Genomic DNA, 23,679 nt, shown 5'->3' on the forward strand with positions numbered 1-23,679 from the left:
ATGCCCACCTCCGCAGGTCTTTGCTTCCACCACAAAGGGGTGCCACTGATTCACCCTGGAAGCCCTTCAGTCAACCACGGGGAAACTGCTGTTAACAGTTCCGGCCTAGACCCGTGGGGGAGTGAAGGAAGACTCAGGCTTACCTATAAACATAACCTCCCTGAGTCTTGCCTGCCAGACAAAAAAGGTTGCAGGAACTCCTTTCCCGCCTGTCTTCTCTATCTTCCTCTTAGCAAGGTCGCCAGCTGGGTTATTATATCTGCACCCCAGCAATGCAGTTCAGTGGGTGTATCATATATCGTTTGTAGCCAGAAATGTATGCTCATAGAGAAATATCACAAATGGAGGCACACTCAAACACAGTAATAAAATGTGTGGATTTACTGACGCAAATTACATGAACGCACACACACAATCACAAGTAATACATGAATATGGAATATGGATGATGAGTCTGGAGATCGTCAGCCTCTTCTTCCACGACCTCCAGCACTCCTTCAAATGGGCAGGAAGACAGGAGTCTCACACTCTCACAGGAGGGCCTCTTCACCACGTCGGCACCTCTTCTTCACTGTCCTGCCATCCATACACACTGTCCTCTCTGACAGTCCTGGACACAAGCTGCATTGCAGCCTATTCTACTATTAAAGTAATAAAGTCTTGCTGCCACATACACAAGTAAATATTGTGGCCTAACTAGCCTACTCATACAAGGGGTAATGGGAGGGAAAAATGATCTACCTTACACTCCTGGCTCACGACGCCTGTCCCTCGATGGTGTGAGGTTCCCACGCTTCCTTGGGTCGATCCTCGACGATCCAGGGCGTTCCACAGGTCCTCAGGTGTCGTGAAGCCTTCGCGTCGTCGCCGTTCCAATCCCTGAGATTCAGCTGCCCCAATCCTGGTTCATCGATGGGCGCTGAGCTAATCACTATTTTTCCCCACACTCGCCTCTCCCACAGGGCGTCGCTCCTTGTCCTAGGCACGGTGTCGTCCTTCCAAGATTCTCAGTGGATGTGACCCCAGTCACAGCTAGCTTGCTCGCCCACCTTCCAGACCTCAACGTCCAGCCAGCGGCGCCGCCCAGCGTCGTCGCCGACTATTTTCCAAGTTTGGGCACTTCTCTGCTCACTGAACTTGGTTCCTCTTTGGCTTCCCAGAAGCGCAGGGTCTCCAATAACTATGGTGGGCAACGAAGGCCAGCTCAATCCACTGAACAAGGCTTGCAGAGCCTCCAATCCTTGAGAGCAGACCGAGGCGCGTCCTGTCGCTTCCACGGTCAGTACAACTCTGACGTTGGCGCCGCCCGGGGCACTCGGTGACGTCATGGCGGGCCCTGATTTGTCGCCCGCGACCTACGTCGGCCAATCCGCGATCGGCACAGTGTCCCTTCCACAAGGTCACATCTGCCGTAGGGGATACTGTTTCATTTATAACAGGGCGCCAATTTTCCTTTATTTACAACTTATAATATAACCTCCTTCCATTAAATGGCAGCCGGTCTGGTCGCCACATATATCACTAGACTCCCTGAACCTCAGAGAATCAGTAGGGAGAGCTGATATGACTCTTTAAGCCGGCAAACGAAAGAAATAGGAGAGGGCACCGTAACATTATTGACATTAGGGATACCTTATGTAGTTAATGACATTTCTCGATAATTATCACAAAAAATAAGTACTTGGTCACCTTTCCTAGACTACCAACTGCCATCTTTTTTTTTTTAATTCACTGCATTATGCAACATGATTTAGCACATTTGCGAGTCATTTTTTCCTTTCCCTGTTTCCTCATAATTATGCCATAAAAAAAAAGAGTAGCGGTGGCTAGAATTGCCAAACCAAAAAAAAAAAAGAAACTAGCACATATGTAGCGATCTTTGACACTTATTTCGGGGAGGGAAAGGACGGGCAATATATAGCCTAGGATCTTGCCTCCATTCGCCAGTGTCGCACCAGTGCACAATGGAACCTTCCCGTACTAAAACGTTTTACTCCAGGGACAGTCTTAAATGTGCCCAAATGCGTTTAGACACCTTTATAAATTGGCCTGTCGAGTGGCTAAACCCCCAAGACCTGGTGAATGAGGGATTTTATTATCTGAGAGTTGCGGATCATTGTTCATGCGCCTTTTGTTGTAAAGTTGTGCATGCTTGGATTGAGGGCGATACGCCCCGTAGTAGGCATGCGAAAGTGTCGCCAAATTGTTCCTTCATAAGAGGCGAAAAGGACAATAACGTTCCTTTGGAAATCACCAAACTGGCATTCGAATATGGGCTGGATTTCTTTTCACCCCTATTCGAACCAAAGAATATAGCAACATCTGATCGTGAGTATATTGTATAAATATAATTTACTAGTTTATCTGTGAATAATTAGTATTGGCGATGTGGAGGGAGGACAAAAAAAAAATAAGTATAAACGCAGGAAGTCTTTTCAAATAATTTTTCTTTATTTTTTTTTTGTTTTTGAAAGAATTGACTTAGAACCTGTGTCTTATGCATATATGTGATGGAGCATCTTTGTTTTTTTTTAGAGACCCCACCCCGCGAGGAAGAAACTAAAATGACTGGAGATGATTTGCAGGTTCTGGGGGTAATTCCATACGCTAAACCTAGATATCCAGGCTTGGCAACATACAAACAGCGTTTGGAAACATTCGACCTCAGCTGGACTGGTTGTGTCAAGCAAACATCTCACGAATTGGCAGAATCAGGATTTTTCTTCTGTGGTAAACAAATATTGTTGGAGTTTTTGTTATTTTTAGTGTGTGCGTGTGTATCCTGGCCGGGAGGATTTACTGGGCGCAAATCCTTAACTGTAGCCTCTGTTTAACTCAACAGTAAAATGGGTACTTGGTTGTAAAAAACGATTCTTCGAGGTGGGGATTGTATTCTAGGGACCTGCCCGAAATGCTAGGCCGTACAAGAATGTAACAACTCTTGTATATATCTGAAAAAAAAGTGTGTTTACTCCCCCAATTGTGCTTGCGGGGGTGGAGCTCTGGCTCTTTGGTCCCGGGAAGTGTGTGTGTGTGTGTGTGTGTGTGTGTGTGTGTGTGTGTGTGTGTGTGTGTGTGTGTGTGTGTGCGCGTGTGTGTTTTTGTATTACAACATTGCCGGATGTGAGCTATAATAATAATAATGAATGGGAATATTTTTTTTTTCTTAAATTTACAGGCCTAAGTGACCACATGCGCTGCTTTTTCTGTGGGAATGGTTTTCGTAATTGGGAACCCGCTGACGACCCTTGGACACTGCACGCGCAATGGTATCCTGAGTGCACCTTTGTCAACATTAAAAAGGATGCACAGTTCATTAAGAATGCTAGAGAATCTTCGCAGCGTCGAACTATAAAACCCATAGATGAACATCTTTTAACTGTTCTGATGGAAGGTTTGGGTTTTTTCCCAGCATTAATTGAACATTTTGGATTTCCTGATGTCTGTGTGAGACCTGCCTTAAGTCTATATCTCAAAAGCACCAAAGATTTATTACCGTTTGTTACAGAGGCCAGATGTATAGAATTAATGTTGTGGTATATGCAAGAGAGCACTAAAGCCGAAATGGGTTTAAGGGGAATTCATCATGAGGATGTGGAAGGTAGGGTAGAGCCTGCGAATCTGGAATGGCAATCCGCGCCCTCTGACATGGAAACAGTCGCCACAGCTAATGAAATGGATGTCGACGTTGTTGGATCAATGAGCGGGTTCATGAGCACTAATCTTGGTTTGCGGGCTTTGCCTTCTCCTGTTGAAACAGAGGCGGAAGAGACGACTATAGTCGCTAATGAAATGGATGTTGAAACTGGCGAAGAGGCCACAGACTTTGATGCGACATCCCATGTTGAAACTGTGATGAACACATCTACGCCAACGTCTTGGGCTACTGATATTTTGTGTAAGGTGTGCTTTAACAATGCGTTGAGTGTCGTACTGCTGCCCTGCAGACATATGGTAACATGCAGTAATTGTCTTGTATCTATGAGAAACTGCCCCATTTGCAGATGCACCATTTCGCATGTCCTTCGACCGATTATTTCCTAAGAAGACAAAAAAGGCATAGACTAATTTATTTATGTAAATAAAAATTGTACAAATGTCGAGTTGTTTTTTTATATTCATAAATTAGTATAAATAAGCTCACATTTTCATGAACAGTATTTTTTTTTTTGGGGGGGGGGATTAGATTGCAATTGCTTATTTACTGCCCTAAAATCATTGATCGGGGGGGGGGGGGGGCGAGATACTGCCTCATTTAGAGAAATTTGCTATGTGCAATAGCTCGGACGTTGGGGAACTGAACCGGGTCCTGCACGAAGGTTGCTCAACATTCCGCTCGAATATGGACAAAAATAGAATCTCTCTCTCTCTCTTTCTGAGGTAAAGAACCTTTTGAGAACTAGCACTCAAAGGTTATAAAAAAGGATTAACAACTTTATAATTAGAGAGGCTGCTAAGATAATGAATCATTTAGTGAAATTTGTAATGTCCAATATCTCGGACGTTGGGGGAACTGAACCAGGACCCGCACGAAGGTTGTTCAACATTCCGCTCGAATATGGACAAAAATAGAATCTCTCTCTCTCTCTCTTTCTTTCTGAGGTAAAGAACCTTTTTTGAGACCTAGCACTCAATGGTTAAAAAAAAAAGATTAACACCTTTATAATTAGAGAGACAGCTAAGATACTGCATCATTTAGTGAAATTTGTAATGTCCATTAGGTCGGACGTTGGGGAACTGAACCAGGGCCCACACGAAGGTTGCTCTGATCCTGTGCAAATGAGGAAACATTTGGGAGAAAGAGAGGAAGCAAGATTTACTCCCTTGGAAAACCTTTATAAAAAATTTGTGGCCAGAGATTTGAAAATATTGGCAACTTTTTTTTAAACAGAATGAAACTATTAATTAATAAATAATATATATCCTGAAGAATAAATCTTCCTCTATGAGATATATATTTTTAATTAGTTTTACAAGTTTGTATTTACTGTAATGATGAAGCCTTCCAACCATGGCTCATTAAAAGTTTTTTTTTGTTTATGAAATAGTGTAAGTATTTATGCAATATTTATTATAAAACAATCATAATACGCAGTGGCATATCATTTTCATAAAGAGGCTTTATAAGGTAAATATAATAGCAATGCGAAACTCTTTCTATCTGACGTATTATTTTAAATAAATACATTTGGGCGAAAAACATGTCTATTGCCCGCGTAAGTGACTTGGGTGGGCTCTTGCAGATTCTATGTATTTTAATCTCTAAACATTCGAGTGCCAAGAACAACTCTCGTGCAGGCCCGCATTCAGTTTTCGACGTTCAAGCTTTTGCTATAGTAAATGTCTCTAAAAATGAGGCCGTATCTCGCCCTGACCAACTGTTTTTGGCTCAATTGTAATCCATCCAGCCGCAGTCAGCTGGGCAGGATCCAGTGCAGGTTTGGAAGGCTTTGGAAATTAAGCACCGTAAGATTGTGAGTGTTCAAGTTTAGGGGGGACTAAGTATTTTGCGCGAATGTGAAAGCCCTGGGTTTATTTGTGTAAGTTAAAAATTGAGTTTTGTTTGTGTATAAGAGTTTAGCAATGTGTTTAATTAAGATTGTGCAACAGTTTTAAGTTTAGGGGGGACTAAGTACAGATAGCGCCAGTCGTTGCGCTATATGAAGTTATTGGGCCCCCACCACAATAGCTGAAAACTATTATGTTAAAAAATGAAATTTAATACAGAATACTCAAGTACTTTCCTTTATAGTATATTTACAAGAGTGTCAAGTTAATGTTTGGAGTGTCAAACCCAACATAATATGGCTGAGGCCCCACTATTTAAACTTCTTTTCGTATGCTATGAAATATCACAGGTATTGTTAATGCTTGTAACGTTAATTACAACAGATAGACATACATTTGATGCTATTTTTCATATTAAAATCTAATTTGAGGCTCGAAAAATATATCTATAAAATCTATAAACAGGTTAGAACCATACAAATGCAAGTATGCCTTTTTCACCAGTATTCAACTGAATACCACAGAAAATGGAATCTTTACTTTAGCTACAGAAAACGGAGCAATGCCGAGGGGGGATGACTGGAATAAACAGTTTCCAACCTGACTCTTCTCGCACATAAACATGTCTTTCTTGACCTCATTTCAAATTATATAGAGTACTGAAAGCTCATTTTCCATAGCAAATATACTAAGGAACTCATTTTACGACTAGAACGCAAACTAGGACCCCTCATTCAGATTCAAAACACGAGAATTATTGACTGAACATTTCCCCACTATCAAGCACACAGGACTCTTTAAAGCTATCTTAACTTCTTTAAAACCCCAATATGACCCATCTCACATGCAGATCCTGTTCTATGACTCGCCCTTCATGTCAATGTACCCCACAGTATCATGCAAATTCAAGATAAGGCTTACTACACCTATATATCCAAAATGGTCTTTGTAAGGAATCTTGACCCCCCCTTGTATGCTTGACCCCCACTGGGGTTATCCACCTCTGACCATTACAGAAAATGGAGCTGTGCCCAAGGACTCCCTATGCTATTCAGTCATAGCCTCATTAAAGTACTCCAAAAACTTCTATATTCGCTTTCAACTGCGTTTCTTGGTTTGAATCTATTGAACATTCACCCTCTGATCCATTCAAAAGTAAGGGCCCCCAAATTGATACCGTAGTACTCTCGTAACACCCCCGGGACAAATCGTGCATTTTTGCTCATGCCATTAAAATACTCCAAAAACGTTTATATGCCTTTCACCAGTGTATTTTTTAGTTTCCAACTATTGAACATTCGTCCTCGGTACCTCTCATAAGTAGAGACCCCCTTCTTGAGGCCCTAGACTCATCTTAAAGCAAGGCGACAAAAAGTAAAAAAAACAGGTTAGGATAGGGCACCAGTTCCTCAGGTACACCATGGGTTGTGGTCCCCCCGGGACCCCGGGGGGGGGGGGGACCACCACCCTACCACCGCCAGCCAACCAGGAGCGTGCTGACTGTGCCCTAACCTAACCACCTAAAACAAGAGGGATGGACGATCTGGCCCGACAGGGTCAAGTCGGCATGGAAGTGCCCAACCGTTTCTGAAATTTTTTTACCTCAATCTGTCTCCTTATTCACTACTAGTACCTTATGTTCTAATGTTATAAAGTATGATGTTATTCCAAAATGTGCTGCTTTGCCTAAGAGACAATTCACACCACCATGGGAGGAGTGTAATGTAGATGTAGGAATTATTCCCAGGTAAAAGAAAAAAAGTATGTACGAGATAGGAGAGCTGAGATATGATTGCATAATTAGAAAATGACCTACAGAAAACACTTACAGTATACTGTGATGAGTCAGTAGCTAGGGATGGAAAGGCAGGATGAAGAGTCACTGACATCGGAGTCAGTCACTGGAGGAGTCACTGTAGATACTGTTATTGGACGCCGCTTTACTGACAATGTCTATTCAACGCAGGCTGAACTCCAAACTGTATTAGCAGGATTACAGGAAATAGTCAAATGTGGTAAAAATGTCTTTTTTTTATTTATTTATACATACAAGAGTTTTAACATGCTTGTAAAGCCACTAGCACGTATAGCGTTTCCGGCAGGTTCTCAATCTTATTTTTTTCCTGGAATACGACCCGCTAAATCATTTTAATGGGGATCGTATTCCAGGGACCTGCCCGAAACGCTACGCGTACTAGTGGCTCTACAAGAATGTAATAACTCTTGCATATATCTCAATTTAACAACCTGGTACAAATTCCCTGGTACCCACTGGATGAACAAAGGCTACATTTAAGGGGACATCTCTGCTCAAATCCGAAAAATTTCGAAAATCTACAAAAAATTCTGAAAAATACTACAACGTTCTGGCAACACTGTGGTGAAAACTGTTTCATGTTATCTTGAAAAATAACGTAATTAGAGTCAAAATTCCCGCTGCAAGTTTCCCCATTCCGGTTCTCGCGGCCTGGGTGCGCCGTGGGGTATTGCGTCTTACATTGTAGCTGTCTAATATTTCGTAATAGCGTTGAAAATAACGTGTGATGCATAAAACAAATATAAACTCACTTATTGGCAACAGTCGCGAGTGAGGGAGGGATGGGATTGCTAACATAAGTCAGTCACTCTCTGTGTCCGATAGCTAGCGGATCTATCGTGGACGCGCGCTCACAATATCTCCCAGAATTATCAGTATTTGTGCTATTTTTACTGCAAAATGACGTACAAAACGAAGACGAGGAAAACTCTGAAAGCTAAAAGCATGCTAGCTGCCCGTAGAAGGTGCGAGCTGGCTAGAATCCATGGATTACGCACTTTGACGAGTGAAGATCGTGGAGGCCTCTCAGCCGCGAGTGTGAGAAACTTGTCGCAGCCCGCTACCCCCCCCCCACAATCCCACCCTCTGCCACCGCACATTCTCCACCTTCTACTCCAGGTCTTGCACCTGCTACTCCAGATGTTCCACCTGCTACTCCAGGTCTTCCACCTGCTACTCCAGGTCTTCCACCTGCTACTCCAGACGTTCCACCTGCTACTCCAGACGTTCCACCTGCTACTCCAGACGTTCTCGCTCTTGATGTTGCAGGGCCCAGCACCTCAAGTGCTGTTGCAGTCGTGTAATGGTAGAATTTGCCATGGCAATGACAGCTGTCAACTATAACGCTGGGTATGTGATGGGATCACTGAACAACCTCCTCGGTCTACCACAAACTGACGTACGGGACTGGTACTTGAACAAAAAGGACAAGGATATGCAGAGACCAACGAGACCCACAACCAAACCAAGAAAGGCCCCTGAGGGAGCTGACCCCGGCTATGGCGCAGGTGCCAACTAGTGCCACTCCAGTGCCACCTTTAGGACCCATATTTCTGACCAATTATATTAGGTTAGTATGTTTTAGTGTTATATTGTGATATTACTTCATATATATTTGTACATATAAAACTGGTGGCAAATATATATATATATATATATATATATATATATATATATATATATATATATATATATATATATATATATATATATATATATATATATATATATATATATTGTTATTTTTTTTTTTATATATTTTTTTTATTTTATTTATCAGGCGATCTGCATGGAACTTGCACACCTTACTGAACCCATGCCTATCTACAAGGGTGCAAATTTTGAATGATATCGGTCAACATCAACCTCAGCTAAAGGTGGCTGAACTTTAACCTCCGTTTGTGCAGGTAAATATTTTGCAATTTTATCTGATTTCACAAACTTTATTTATTATTCAATTTACATGAAACTTGCACATTATATGTAAAGTTTATGCCTCTAAAACATTGTGGTGGCTTTTCTTTCTACGTAGATTTATTGATTTTATAAATATTTATAAATATCATATTAGTGCACAGGAGTTTTGGGAAATTTACAAAATCTGTATTATTGCACTAAATACATCTGGGATAAAAATCCACCACACAAATCTTTATTATATAGTAAGGTCATAGCTAAGTTTCATAGAACTGATTTCGGTTCACAATTGTGGCCTGTGAAATGATTTGAACATTGTTGAAAAATTGTCTAAAAATTATTTTTATTTTTTTTCTCCCTCTCCATTTAGGCTGCGATGCTGAAACTTGGCCCAGTTGCAGCACCTTTCACATGTATCAGGATAATAAATTTTCAATGCCCTACAACAACTTTCAATTTCCATCTAGATGACCCCTTAAGGATTGGTGCCTAGTCAATCCTCCCTGGCCGGGATATGAACCATGGCCAAATCGCTCGCGAAGCGCCAGGAGAGTGTCTTACCACTGTGCCATGGAGACTGTTGTGGCTTGCATCCTGAGGTCTGTATATTTGGTCGAGGGAAAAAAAATAAAAACAAAAAAGTCTCCTCATTAATATTTCACATTTTCCTTGAGAGACAACTTATTCCTCGATAGTGAACTATTATAAACATAACCCCGTACCCAGGAGTTAGGCAACTGTTGTGGGTCGCATTCTGGGGGAACGGCAGTAGGCGGCCTAATGGTACAGGATAAGCCTTGTAGAGAGTAAACCTCCACTCTCTCATTATCTTAATGGCATAACTAATTAACACTAATTACAGAAGCTATAATCTTTTCAATAATTACAGGTAACAGTTCTTCTACCCTTCTATCTTATTGGAGGAAGCTGAGGTGTAGTCACCAAATATAAGCCAGCGATATGAGAATAGCCAAACTTTTTGTTCCGAGTAGCTGAATCTAAAACAACAAGAATAGCCAACAGTACAATTTCCACAGTGATTCAGTGAGCTACAGTACAGACACTTAGGACTTATCACATTGATGATCCCAGAGAGTTTCGACGATACCCAGCCACGACGGACTTCAACATGGGTTCTCACTGGACCTCTACCGCTGTTGCAGCTTACTGTGGACCGCAGCCACCTGTCATGGAACGCTGCCGACACCCTCACCTCAGCTATGATTTTCATAGCGATCATCTCTGTATTTTTATCTGCAACAGCTTGCTACACCACGATCGTTACTCACTCATCTGACAACTTCATCAGTAACTACATCATGTAGGATCTACAGCCTGGCCTGCAGACTCTCCGTCGCTGCCACTGCTTGTCCTTCAGGGACTCCCACGACAGCTGCTCTTTCATCAGATTCATCTACACGTTCACTGCATTCTGGTATGATGCCGACTCAAGCACTTTTCTTGCGCAGTACAGGACCAACAGCTTGCGTTTCCGACTCTTGATCGTTGCTTCCAGGACAATTTAGCTCTAACAGTGATTCCCTACGTGCCTACATTACCTCCTATGGTCATGGTGCCCGAGCCCATCCGCCCCGGATCTAAATGCTCCACCAGCGACCCAAGGACGCAACAATCATGCACATTCTTCTCTCCGAGCTTGTCTACACACTGCCTGCATCTTTTGGTACCGGACAACATGTTCCACAGCGACCCAGGGAAAAGTAGCCTCGTATTTTTTGTTGTATTGCTTTTCTTCCATTCCCTGGCAGGGGGAGTCCTGTAGCGAGTAAATCTTATACTCGCTCCATTATCTCATCATCCTAATGGCATAACCAATTAGCACTAACTACACAAGCTATAACCCTATCCCTATTTTCAGGTAACAGTTCAACCATCCTCCTATCTTATTGGAGGGAGTTGAAGTGTAGTTACCGAATATAAGCAAGCGATATGTGCATAGCGGACGGTACAATTTCCAGTCAAGAATGTAGCACTCGGCATATGCAGTTCTAATCGACCCCCAGACACTACAGCTTCGACACAGAACAGGCAGCAGACTACGACCTCATCCAGCTACAACGCTCTCCCACATAGAGCTCCACGACTCCGACCACACTCAGCTCTCTGCTCTGCTCCAAGCTCCGTCTCAACGTCTACGACACTGCTGTATTGAAGACTACCTAATAAATATGAAAACCCACTAACACCGTGTATCTAATCTACTCAACAACGTAACATAATCGTACGTTACAAACTCAGTGGTACCGGTTTCCACTTTCTAATTACGTTGTACGTCTGTATATATATACTATGGTCCTCATCCTTACTATAAGTACTTCTTAAACAGGAGGATGGGCTAAGATAATGAAATGGGTCTGTTAATTCTACTTAGTCCACTAATTACAATTAATACTTCTTCTCAAGTGTACACGTTAAGCTTGTTAAGATTATTTTTTTAAGTGGTACTCGTTATGAAGTGGTGAGACAATCGCCTGGCTTTTCGTGATATATTTATTTAGTATAGTCTTGGTTACAGCAGTTTGTTTGTTGTTGTTGTGGCTTGCATCCTGAGGAAGGTTGGTATAACTGGTCTAGGAGGATCTTTTTTATATATATATATTTATTGACATGTACAATAGTTCTTACATTGTTGTACAGCCATTACACTCATAGCATTACAGGCAAGTCCTTAATATTAATTTTCACACATACACATGCCCAGGCAGCAGCCCATAGCAGCTGTCTAACTCTCAATTACATGTATACTGCTAGGTGAACAGATGCATCAGAGTGAAAGAAACTGCCTATTTTTTCCGCCTCCGCCGGGGATCGAACCCGGACCCTTAAGACTACAAACTCCGAGCGCTGTCTACTTACCAATCAGGCCCCCCTGAGGGCATCTCTATAAACCTAAAAGTCTTCCTGTCCCCGGCTACAGGAATCGTTCAGGATATTTAAAAATATAGATGAACTTATAGCTAGTTGTTTAGTCTGAGTTGATTTGTTTTTGTATTGAGGCAGGTATTTGTTCCCATGATTCCATATATGACTAACCATTATGTGAGATGGGAATAATAGATGAACTTATAGCTTGGTTTTTGTATCTACACTGTGTCATCTTTCATACAGAATAGAGTAGCAGCACATTGTTATGTATACCTAAGCTTGTTAATACAACAACAAAATCTAAAAAAAGCATCCTAGTTAATATTTTTAATTTTCTTTAATAGATAAATTTATCGAGGTAAACTATTTTAAACTTACATCAAATGAGTAACGTTTCATAAAATTTCTATTATGACCTAAGATTTGTTAAAAAAAAATACTCTTTCTAAGAAACAGTTTTTTAGAGATTTAAATATTAGGAAGAAAATAACATAGAATAATGATATTTTAAAAATTTAATTTTTATCTTACATAGAAAACAAGATACAATTTTAAAAATATATTAAAAAATATTTATATAAAAATGACGTCACCATCGTTTGGGATCTTGGTAAGAATTATAATTTCTTGTTTTTCTATTTTTGAGGCATTGAATGCCCTTGAATTTATTTCATATTATACCAGGTGGCAATGTGGGATAGACAGTATATGAACACAGATCACAAGTGTGAGACTCAATAACTGGCTTAGCACCACACATGCAGAATTAGCTACTCTACAATTTGCCACTAACGCACTGAAGAACAGTGGTGGAGTAATTTTCTGTGATTCAAAGTCAGCTCTTCAGGCCCTTAATAAGAACCCAACATGCAAAATAGATACTAAGAATGTTGTAACATCCATTATAAACCACATTATTAATGCAAAGAGCAAGATTTTCAGTCTTATTTGTATGGATACCATCTCACACAGGTGTTACCAACCTGGTATCTTAAAAATAACGTCGCTTTTCGCTCGTATGCGCACTATGGCCAAAAGTGAACGTAATTTGAAATGAAATCGACTCACAAAAGTGAGGTACTGTCCCGTTTTCTGTTTGAGTCGTCCGGCTTATTCGGTAAGGTTATAAGAAGAAACTTTCAATTAACGTTCTTCATAACGCTTTGAAACTTTATGAGAATTTCCTGCCCACCTAACCTACCAGAGGACCCTTAACTTACTGTTGTTGAAAAATATCCCAAATTTATTTTCATTTTTTTTCATTTTCAAATTACGGTCACTTTCAGCCATACAGGCAAACGGTCAAAAGCGATGTTATTTTTAAGAGGACAGGTTGATGACACAGACAAGGCAGCAAAACTGCATGTGATAAGCCTGAAATTGAGTTGTATATGGGCATTTTACGCTGCTGTAAAAGCCGCAATATTTCAGGAAATTAGGGAAGACAGGAGAGCAGTTACTGACACTCAAAGGCTATAAAGAGCTATGGCATGTTTAGAACCGATAATGTTATGTACAGGCAGAATAAAACATTCACTAGACATTGTGACATTGTAATTGTCTGAATTAGGCTGCGATATCGGTATCTATGGCAGGTTGTTGCAGGTAAGGAATCCCCCAATGGTGAACATTCCCATTGTAAACAATGTGAACAAGAGCTGGGACACACTCTCCAACACCATATCTGTGATTGCCCTGTTATCAGTGATATCAGACCAAATGGTATGAGGTACTTTGAGCTCTGAAATTACTTCATACACTCAGGAATAGTGGAAGATATTCTTGTGCTGTACCTAGATTTTGCTAGTGGAGGCCAATAGATCAGACTTGCATATCATGTTCTCTCCTGATTTTTAGTCAGAGTTGATCATTATAACTTATTTTTGAGTCATTATATGCCCAAAAATTTATTTCAAATACTATAAGAACATAAGAACAAAGGTAACTGCAGAAGGCCTATTGGCCCATACGAGGCAGCTCCTATTCTATAACCACCCAATCCCACTCATATCACCCGTCCAACCCGTGCTTGAAACAATCGAGGGACCCCACCTCCACAATGTTACGCGGCAATTGGTTCCACAAATCAACAACCCTGTTACTGAACCAGTATTTACCCAAGTCTTTCCTAAATCTAAACTTATCCAATTTATACCCATTGTTTCGTGTTCTGTCCTGTGTTGATACTTTTAATACCCTATTAATATATTGCAATATGGAAGTTGTAGTTAAGGACCTGGTGACTCTAGTGGGAGCCCTGAGGACAGAGTTGGACTTTCTGCGGGAGGAGGTGCGTCAGCTGAAAGAACAACGAGAAGTAACGAAGGAGGAGACCAGCAGTAAAGGGACCTCGTCTTGGAGAGTTGTGAAAGACAGGGGCCTTAAGAAGACTTTGATAAAGCCGCCTTCAAACGCCATAGCAACTTCAAATTCATTTGACGTTTTGGAGGACGAGTGCTGTGGAGAGACTGTGGATCGCGCAAAAGGGAAAGCAACGAAGAGAAAGGAAGCGCAGGCCCCTCAGAAAGTAAAGGAAGTACCTAAGCAAACATTAGTTGTGGGAGATTCCCAGATAAGGTATTTGGATAGAACGTTTTGTGCTAGAGATAGGGGGAACAGGTTAAGGGTTTGCTATCCCGGAGCTGGCATTGGTGATATTATAAACAACATGAATGATATTATGGCTGGTAATGGGAACAATCCCATTATTTGCATTAGCGTGGGAGGAAATGATGTTGGTCGAGTCAGGAGTGAGGAACTGATTCAGAGGTATAAAACAGCCATAGAGTTAGTTAGGAGCAAGGGAGGAATCCCGATCATATGTGGCATTCTTCCAAGAAAGGGAGTGGGAAATGAATGGATATCGAGGGCACTTGGTGTCAATTGCCGGCTGGAAAGATATTGCAAATCAAATGCAATATCTTTCATAGACAACTGGGAACACTTCTATGGAAGAAATGAAATGTATGCTCGTGATGGGGTGCATCTATCGAGAGCTGGGGTTGTTGCTGTTGCGAACTCGTTAGAAGAAGTGGTTAGAGGTGTTTGTTTGGGTTTAAACTGTTAGTAGATAGAGGTATGGGAATTGATTTGGAGGAAGGAGGTAATAAAAGTATGTGTTTGTGGGAGAAAGGAATTGGCAAAACGATCAGGGAAAGAGAAGGTCCGCAAAATAACAATTCACTTAGGGTATATTACACTAACAGTAGAAGTCTAAGAAATAAAATTAACGAATTAAATGCTCTTGTCTGCACAGAAAAAATAGATATTATTGCACTTACCGAAACGTGGATGAATGTAGAAAATAGAGAACTATTAGCTGAATATCAAATATATGGATTTAAACTATTTCACACAGATAGATATATTAGACGAGGAGGTGGAGTAGCCATATATGTTAGGGACAATTTGAAATGTAGTCTCAAAGAGGGAATCAAAACAGAGCCACACACAGAAACTATTTGGATTGAATTAAACGAAAAAGCTAATAATATTATAATAGGAGTAATATATAGGCCACCAAATTTAGACAGAATGGAAGCAAAGCATCTATGGGATGAAATATCTAGAGCATCTAGATCTAACAGTATTTATGTCATGGGTGACTTTAATTTTAGCGGAATAAACTGGTTGAACAAAACAGGGAATAGTGAAGCAGAAGATTTTCTAGAATTAATTGACGATTGCTTTCTTACGCAACACATTAAGGAACCAACACGGGAAAATAATATTTTAGATTTAGTGTTAACTAACAGGGAAACGCAAATTAATGACATCGAAATAGGGAGTGAGCTAGGGAGCAGTGATCACAAAGAAATCAGATTTAGCATAGAATGGAATAGACCAGTAGGAGAAAATTCTGTTAAAGTGCCAGATTTTCGAAAAGCTGATTTTAATAGCCTAAGAAATTTTTTGGGTCAAATTGATTGGAAAGTCTTGGGTATGGGGTGTGGGCCGGTCTTGGAGCGAGACATGAACCCAGCGATAGGTGACTTAAATGGGGATTTCGATGTGGCTTCAATATATAACTTATTTAAGAATATTCTAAACAAAGCACAGGAACGTAGTATACCATACAAATTGAATAGATCGAATACTAATGACCCAAAGTGGATAACAAAGAATTTGAAGAACCTTATAGGTAAAAAGAGAGCTTGGTACAAAAGAATTAAAAATGGGGAGGTCACTTTAGAACAGGAATTCGTACAACTGGTTAGAAATGTTAAAAAAGAGATAAGGAAAGCAAAAAGAAACTATGAAGTTCGCATAGCAGGGCAAGCAAAGACAAATCCTAAAGGGTTTTTTCAGTTATATCGTACTAAGACTAGGGAAAGGATAGGTCCATTAAAAACTGAGACAGGTCAAATAACAGATAGTGATGAAGAGATGAGTAGTATTTTTAATAAATATTTTGTATCTGTATTTACTAAAGAGGAACTTAACAATATGCCTTCAGCCGAACAAGTCTATGTGGGTGGGGACGAGGACAGGTTGACGAGTTTAGCAGTTACCAGGGAGGATGTTCTTAAACAAATAGTAAAACTCAAACCAAACAAATCCCCAGGGCCGGATGAAGTGTTTGCCAGGGTGCTTAAAGAATGCAAAGAGGAGCTTTGTGACCCACTGTCAACCATATTTAATAAATCAATAGAGTCAGGCAGAGTGCCAGAGTTTTGGAAAGTTGCTAATGTGATACCAGTTTTTAAGAAAGGAGATAGATCACTTGCGTCTAACTATCGACCAATTAGCCTAACGTCTATTGTGGGAAAGTTACTCGAATCTATAATAGCAAATAAAATTCGTCTTCATCTTGAAAAACATAAATTAATAATTGAGTCGCAACATGGTTTTATAAATGGCCGTTCATGTTTAACAAATTTGTTATCTTTTTATTCTAGCATTGTTGAGGCAGTTGATAGTGGTAAGGATTGCGATGTTGTATACCTTGACTTTAGCAAAGCTTTTGATACAGTGCCACATGAAAGACTGATTAAAAAGATAGAGTCTCATGGTATTGGGGGTGCTATATTAAGCTGGATTAGGGCATGGCTATACCAAAGGAAACAGAGAGTTAGTATAAATGGAATCAAGTCAGAGTGGGAAAATGTTGTAAGTGGAGTGCCTCAAGGCTCTGTCCTGGGACCTCTGTTATTTATAATATATATAAATGATTTAGATTCAGGTTTGAGTAGCAACATTTGCAAATTTGCCGATGATACGAAAATCGGTAGGGAAATTAATTCGGAGGAGGACTCGCTATCACTTCAAGTTGATCTAGATAGGGTTTTGAAATGGTCAAAGGATTGGCAGATGCAGTTTAATGCTGATAAATGTAAAGTTCTGAGGTTAGGTAATGATGATAGAGTTACAAGATACGAGCTAGATGGTGTTGTGATTGCGAAGTCGGATTGCGAAAGGGATCTGGGAGTTATGATTAGTAAGAATTTAAAACAAAAGGATCAATGCATAAATGTTCGTAATAAGGCAAATCGGACACTTGGATTTATTAATCGCAGCGTTAGTAACAAGACACCTGGTGTGGTTCTCAAGCTATATCTTGCTCTAGTTAGGCCCCATTTAGATTATGCAGTTCAGTTTTGGTCGCCATATTATAGAATGGATATAAATTCACATGAACGTGTCCAGCGTAGGATGACTAAGTTAATTCCCCAAATTAGAAATCTTTCATATGAAGAAAGATTAACAAAGCTTAAGTTGCATTCACTGGAAAGGCGAAGAGTTAGGGGTGACATGATAAAGGTTTACAAGTGGATGAATGGACATAACCGGGGGGATATTGGTAGGGTATTAAAAGTATCAACACAGGACAGAACACGAAACAATGGGTATAAATTGGATAAGTTTAGATTTAGGAAAGACTTGGGTAAATACTGGTTCAGTAACAGGGTTGTTGATTTGTGGAACCAATTGCCGCGTAACATTGTGGAGGTGGGGTCCCTCGATTGTTTCAAGCACGGGTTGGACAAGTATATGAGTGGGATTGGGTGGTTATAGAATAGGAGCTGCCTCGTATGGGCCAATAGGCCTTCTGCAGTTACCTTTGTTCTTATGTTCTTATGTTCTTATGTATCCCCCCGGTTATGTCCATTCATCCACTTGTAAATCTCTATCATGTCACCCCTAACTCTTCGCCTTTCCAGTGAATGCAACTTAAGCTTTGTTAATCTTTCTTCATATGAAAGATTTCTAATTTGGGGAATTAACTTAGTCATCCTACGCTGGACACGTTCAAGTGAATTTATATCCATTCTATAATATGGCGACCAAAACTGAACTGCATAATCTAAATGGGGCCTAACTAGAGCAAGATATAGCTTGAGAACCACACCAGGTGTCTTGTTACTAACGCTGCGATTAATAAATCCAAGTGTCCGATTTGCCTTATTACGAACATTTATGCATTGATCCTTTTGTTTTAAATTCTTACTAATCATAACTCCCAGATCCCTTTCGCAATCCGACTTCGCAATCACAACACCATCTAGCTCGTATCTTGTAACTCTATCATCATTACCTAACCTCAGAACTTTACATTTATCAGCATTAAACTGCATCTGCCAATCCTTTGACCATTTCAAAACCCTATCTAGATCAACTTGAAGTGATAGTGAGTCCTCCTTTGAATTAATTTCCCTACCGATTTTCGTATCATCGGCAAATTTGCAAATGTTGCTACTCAAACCTGAATCTAAATCATTTATATATATTATAAACAACAGAGGTCCCAGGACAGAGCCTTGAGGCACTCCACTTACAACATTTTCCCACTCTGACTTGATTCCATTTATACTAACTCTCTGTTTCCTTTGGTATAGCCATGCCCTAATCCAGCTTAATATAGCACCCCCAATACCATGAGACTCTATCTTTTTAATCAGTCTTTCATGTGGCACTGTATCAAAAGCTTTGCTAAAGTCAAGGTATACAACATCGCAATCCTTACCACTATCAACTGCCTCAACAATGCTAGAATAAAAAGATAACAAATTTGTTAAACATGAACGGCCATTTATAAAACCATGTTGCGACTCAATTATTAATTTATGTTTTTCAAGATGAAGACGAATTTTATTTGCTATTATAGATTCGAGTAACTTTCCCACAATAGACGTTAGGCTAATTGGTCGATAGTTAGACGCAAGTGATCTATCTCCTTTCTTAAAAACTGGTATCACATTAGCAACTTTCCAAAACTCTGGCACTCTGCCTGACTCTATTGATTTATTAAATATGGTTGACAGTGGGTCACAAAGCTCCTCTTTGCATTCTTTAAGCACCCTGGCAAACACTTCATCCGGCCCTGGGGATTTGTTTGGTTTGAGTTTTACTATTTGTTTAAGAACATCCTCCCTGGTAACTGCTAAACTCGTCAACCTGTCCTCGTCCCCACCCACATAGACTTGTTCGGCTGAAGGCATATTGTTAAGTTCCTCTTTAGTAAATACAGATACAAAATATTTATTAAAAATACTACTCATCTCTTCATCACTATCTGTTATTTGACCTGTCTCAGTTTTTAATGGACCTATCCTTTCCCTAGTCTTGGTACGATATAACTGAAAAAACCCTTTAGGATTTGTCTTTGCTTGCCCTGCTATGCGAACTTCATAGTTTCTTTTTGCTTTCCTTATCTCTTTTTTAACATTTCTAACCAGTTGTACGAATTCCTGTTCTAAAGTGACCTCCCCATTTTTAATCCTTTTGTACCAAGCTCTCTTTTTACCTATAAGGTTCTTCAAATTCTTTGTTATCCACTTTGGGTCATTAGTATTCGATCTATTCAATTTGTATGGTATACTACGTTCCTGTGCTTTGTTTAGAATATTCTTAAATAAGTTATATATTGAATCCACATCGAAATCCCCATTTAAGTCACCTATCGCTGGGTTCATGTCTCGCTCCAAGACCGGCCCACACCCCATACCCAAGACTTTCCAATCAATTTGACCCAAAAAATTTCTTAGGCTATTAAAATCAGCTTTTCGAAAATCTGGCACTTTAACAGAATTTTCTTCTACTGGACTATTCCATTCTATGCTAAATCTGATTTCTTTGTGATCACTGCTCCCTAGCTCACTCCCTATTTCGATGTCATTAATTTGCGTTTCCCTGTTAGTTAACACTAAATCTAAAATATTATTTTCCCGTGTTGGTTCCTTAATGTGTTGCGTAAGAAAGCAATCGTCAATTAATTCTAGAAAATCTTCTGCTTCACTATTCCCTGTTTTGTTCAACCAGTTTATTCCGCTACTATAAGCATCCTGTTGAATATATAAAGACAACATATGCTCTCCCACATAGAGCTCTGCGACTCCGGCCACACTAGGCTCTCTGCTCTGCTCCAAGCTCCGTCTCAACGCCTACGACACTACTAGCGTATCCAAGACTAATAAATAAATATGAAAACCCACTGAACACCGTGTATCTAACCTACTCATCCACGTATCATAATCGTACGTTACAAATCTTACATAGTAAGCACTTTACAATTTCAAAAATACCTTTAAAAATATTTATATAAAAATACATTTTTTTGAGATATATACAAGAGTTGTTAGATTCTTGTGCAGCCAGTACGCGTAGCGTTTCGGGCAAGTTCTTAACTCTTTGTTCCCTGGAATACGATCCCCGCACCTAAGAATCGTTGTTACAACCATGTACACATTTTACTGTTGAGTTAAACAAAGGCTACATTTAAGGATTTGCGCCCAGTAAATCCTCCACGGCTATGATACGAACCCAGGACAAAGTTGTCTCGGAACACTAGAACAATGTCTTACCACTACACCACGGAGATTGGAAACATTACAATTTTTATATCTAGCTTTAAATTATCTGCAAGCAAATTTTATTTTTTAGGCATTACATGTACTTGAATTTATTTCAAATGCTAACAGGTTGCAATGCACCATCCTGTAGAATATACAAAGACAACATATGTACACACACCACAATTGTGAGACTCAATAATTGGCTTAGCTCCACAGATGCAGAATTAGCTGCACTACAACTTGCCACTAACACGTGATGAAGTAATTATCAATTTTAAACACAATTGGGGACGCATTTTTCATCTACATCCTTCTGAACCAACTGCTCTTCCCAACACTGAAGTAGTTGAAGACTGTGTACACCAAAACAGACATGAAACTACACCTGTCGATCTCATCCACCTTGACAACCTCAACTCACGCACTGAACAACAGACTCCCCAGACTCAGCTGATGTCAAGACAGCTGTCATGGTCACTCGTCACAGAGCCCCTGGTGCGTCTGGCATTGGACATACCCTCCTTCGACAACTTCCTGTTTCTATCATTGCTTCTATCACTAACTTATTCAACGCCTCTCTTGCCTCTGGATATTTTCTTCTCACCTTCATATCTGCCACTGCTGTTCTTATTCCAAAACCTGGGAAACTTCACACTGACCCAAAAAACTATAGATCCATCAGCCTTCTGGAGACACTTGGCAAAGTCTTTGAAAGGATGGTCAACATGAGACTCAGAACGCACCTAGAAGATAATGACTTACTCACTAACAAACAGTTTGGATTCCGGCATCACCGGTCCACACACGACGCCTTAAATATCATGACCAATTACATCAGCATCAAAGACTCAAGACTGCACTCATCACTAAGGACGTTGAGAAAGCCTTTGACACTCTTTGGCATGACGGACTAAAATTCAAACTATGCAATAACTTTAATCATCTCCTTATCACCACCAAACTTCTTACTTCTTAGGACAATTAGAATCAAGTTCCTCCGACAACACTCTGACTACTTCAACTTACACGAAAGTGTTCCCCAAGGCTCTATTCTTGCCCCGACACTCTTCATCCTATACATCAACATCATTCCTGAGCCTATTTATCACACTATTATCTGCTACGCTAATGATGTTTCAACACCATTGATACACTATCACGCAGAGCACAAGCAGAACTCGATACTGTAACGGAATTTGAGTATGACTGGCGCATTAAAACTAACTCCAACAAGTAAAAAATCACCTACTTTTTCTGTGAAAGAACTATGCGTCCTATTCCTGTTCAACTCTATTCACTCTCTCCTAACCCTACTAACATCTCTGTATCTCCTTCCACTACAATTCTTGACCGACAACTACTCTTTCACACACACATTACACAGAAACATACAACAGCTCTCCATGCCATGAACAAATTGTACAGACTAAAATTTGCAAAACCTGATATTGAAATGCACCTTTATAAAGCACTCATTAGACCTCTCCTAACATATGCTCCAATAGCTCTTTCCTTAGCCGCACCCACTAATAAACTAAAACTTCAGAGAATACAGAACAGAACACTTAGATGGGTACTCAACACTCGATGGGACGATTTCAATACCAGCGAAAGTCTTCATGATAGTACCAACATTCCTGCCCTCAATGTCTACTGGAAAACTTTATTAGACAAACAACTTCACAGACTACTCTCTTATCACGAACAACACATTGACTCTCTCTTACACACTCTTAGACAACCACGGAACACCCACGACCTCTTCTCTACCATCTGGGTAGAGAAGAGGTAGTAATAAATTACTACCTGCTTCCGCCGGGGATCGAACCCAGACCCTTAGAATTATGAAACCCGAGTGCTGTTCACTCAGCCGTCAAGCCCCCCTGACGGCATATCTATAAATTTAAAGGTCTTCCTGCCTCCGGCTATGCGAATCGCTTAGGATATCTGAAAATAGATGAACATATAGGTAGTAGTTTAGTCAGAGTTAATTTGTTTGTGTATTGAGGCAGATATTTGCTCCCCTCATTCCATATATGACTAACCATTCTATGAGATGGGAATATTAGATGAACTTATTGCTAGTTTTTTATCTACACTGTGTAATCTGTCATATAGAAGAGGGTAGCAGCACATTGGTGTGTATACTTTAGCTTGTTTATAAAAACATAAATAAAAAGATAGCTTCCCAGTTAATACTTCTCATTTTCTTTATTAGAAAAATAAACCAGTGAGACTATTTTAAACTTACATCAAATGAAAAATGTTTCACAAATGTCCTATAACATTCTAAGTTTTGTTAAAAGCATACACTTAATGAGAAACATTTTTTGCTTAATACATAAATGCTTCTAAAATATGAAAGAAAAAAATAATATTTTAAAAACTGAATTTAAATCTTACATAGAAAGTTCGATAGAATTTAAATTAAAAAAATACGTTACATATAATGATATAATTAAAGTTCATTAATTGCCAATTCTATCTTTCTTTTTATGTAAATAAATTTTATTTTTGAGGCAATATATGCCATTGAAATTATTACAAATGCCAACAGGTCGCACTGCAGCATCCTGTAGAATACACAACGACACCAAATGTACACAGACCACAATTGTGAGACTCAATAACTGGCTTAGCTCCACACATGCAGAATTAGGTCTATGTGTGGAGATTCTGTGATTCAAAGTCAGCTCTTCGGCCTTAAAAACCCAACATGCAAAATAGACATTAGGAATGTTGTAACATCCATTATAAACA

At 39.9% G+C, this 23,679-nt stretch overlaps 1 protein-coding gene and 1 long non-coding RNA gene across 2 annotated transcripts; both read left to right on the forward strand.

Annotated features, from left to right (window-relative positions):
• Positions 1 to 2,532: 2,532 nt before the first annotated feature.
• Positions 2,533 to 4,100, forward strand: LOC123753855 (baculoviral IAP repeat-containing protein 8-like). The gene is made up of 2 exons (XM_045735803.2): positions 2,533 to 2,730; positions 3,179 to 4,100. The coding sequence occupies exons 1-2, from the start codon at positions 2,565 to 2,567 to the stop codon at positions 4,042 to 4,044; spliced, it is 1,032 nt and encodes a 343-aa protein (XP_045591759.2). The 5' UTR covers positions 2,533 to 2,564; the 3' UTR covers positions 4,045 to 4,100.
• Positions 4,101 to 8,015: 3,915 nt separating this feature from the next.
• Positions 8,016 to 9,700, forward strand: LOC123753854 (uncharacterized). The gene is made up of 3 exons (XR_006772331.2): positions 8,016 to 8,894; positions 9,105 to 9,231; positions 9,612 to 9,700. It is a non-coding gene; the product is annotated as an uncharacterized lncRNA (long non-coding RNA).
• The last annotated feature ends 13,979 nt before the right edge of the window (positions 9,701 to 23,679 follow it).

Source organism: Procambarus clarkii, chromosome 19 (assembly GCF_040958095.1).
Source record: "Procambarus clarkii isolate CNS0578487 chromosome 19, FALCON_Pclarkii_2.0, whole genome shotgun sequence".
NCBI classification, from domain to species: domain Eukaryota; kingdom Metazoa; phylum Arthropoda; class Malacostraca; order Decapoda; family Cambaridae; genus Procambarus; species Procambarus clarkii.

Coding starts and splice junctions, on each gene's coding strand:
- LOC123753855 (XM_045735803.2), top strand. CDS start 2,565: ATGACTGGAGATGATTTGCAGGTTCTGGGGGTAATTCCATACGCTAAA. Junction 2,731..3,178: donor ATCAGGATTTTTCTTCTGTG/GTAAACAAATAT, acceptor TTAAATTTACAG/GCCTAAGTGACCACATGCGC.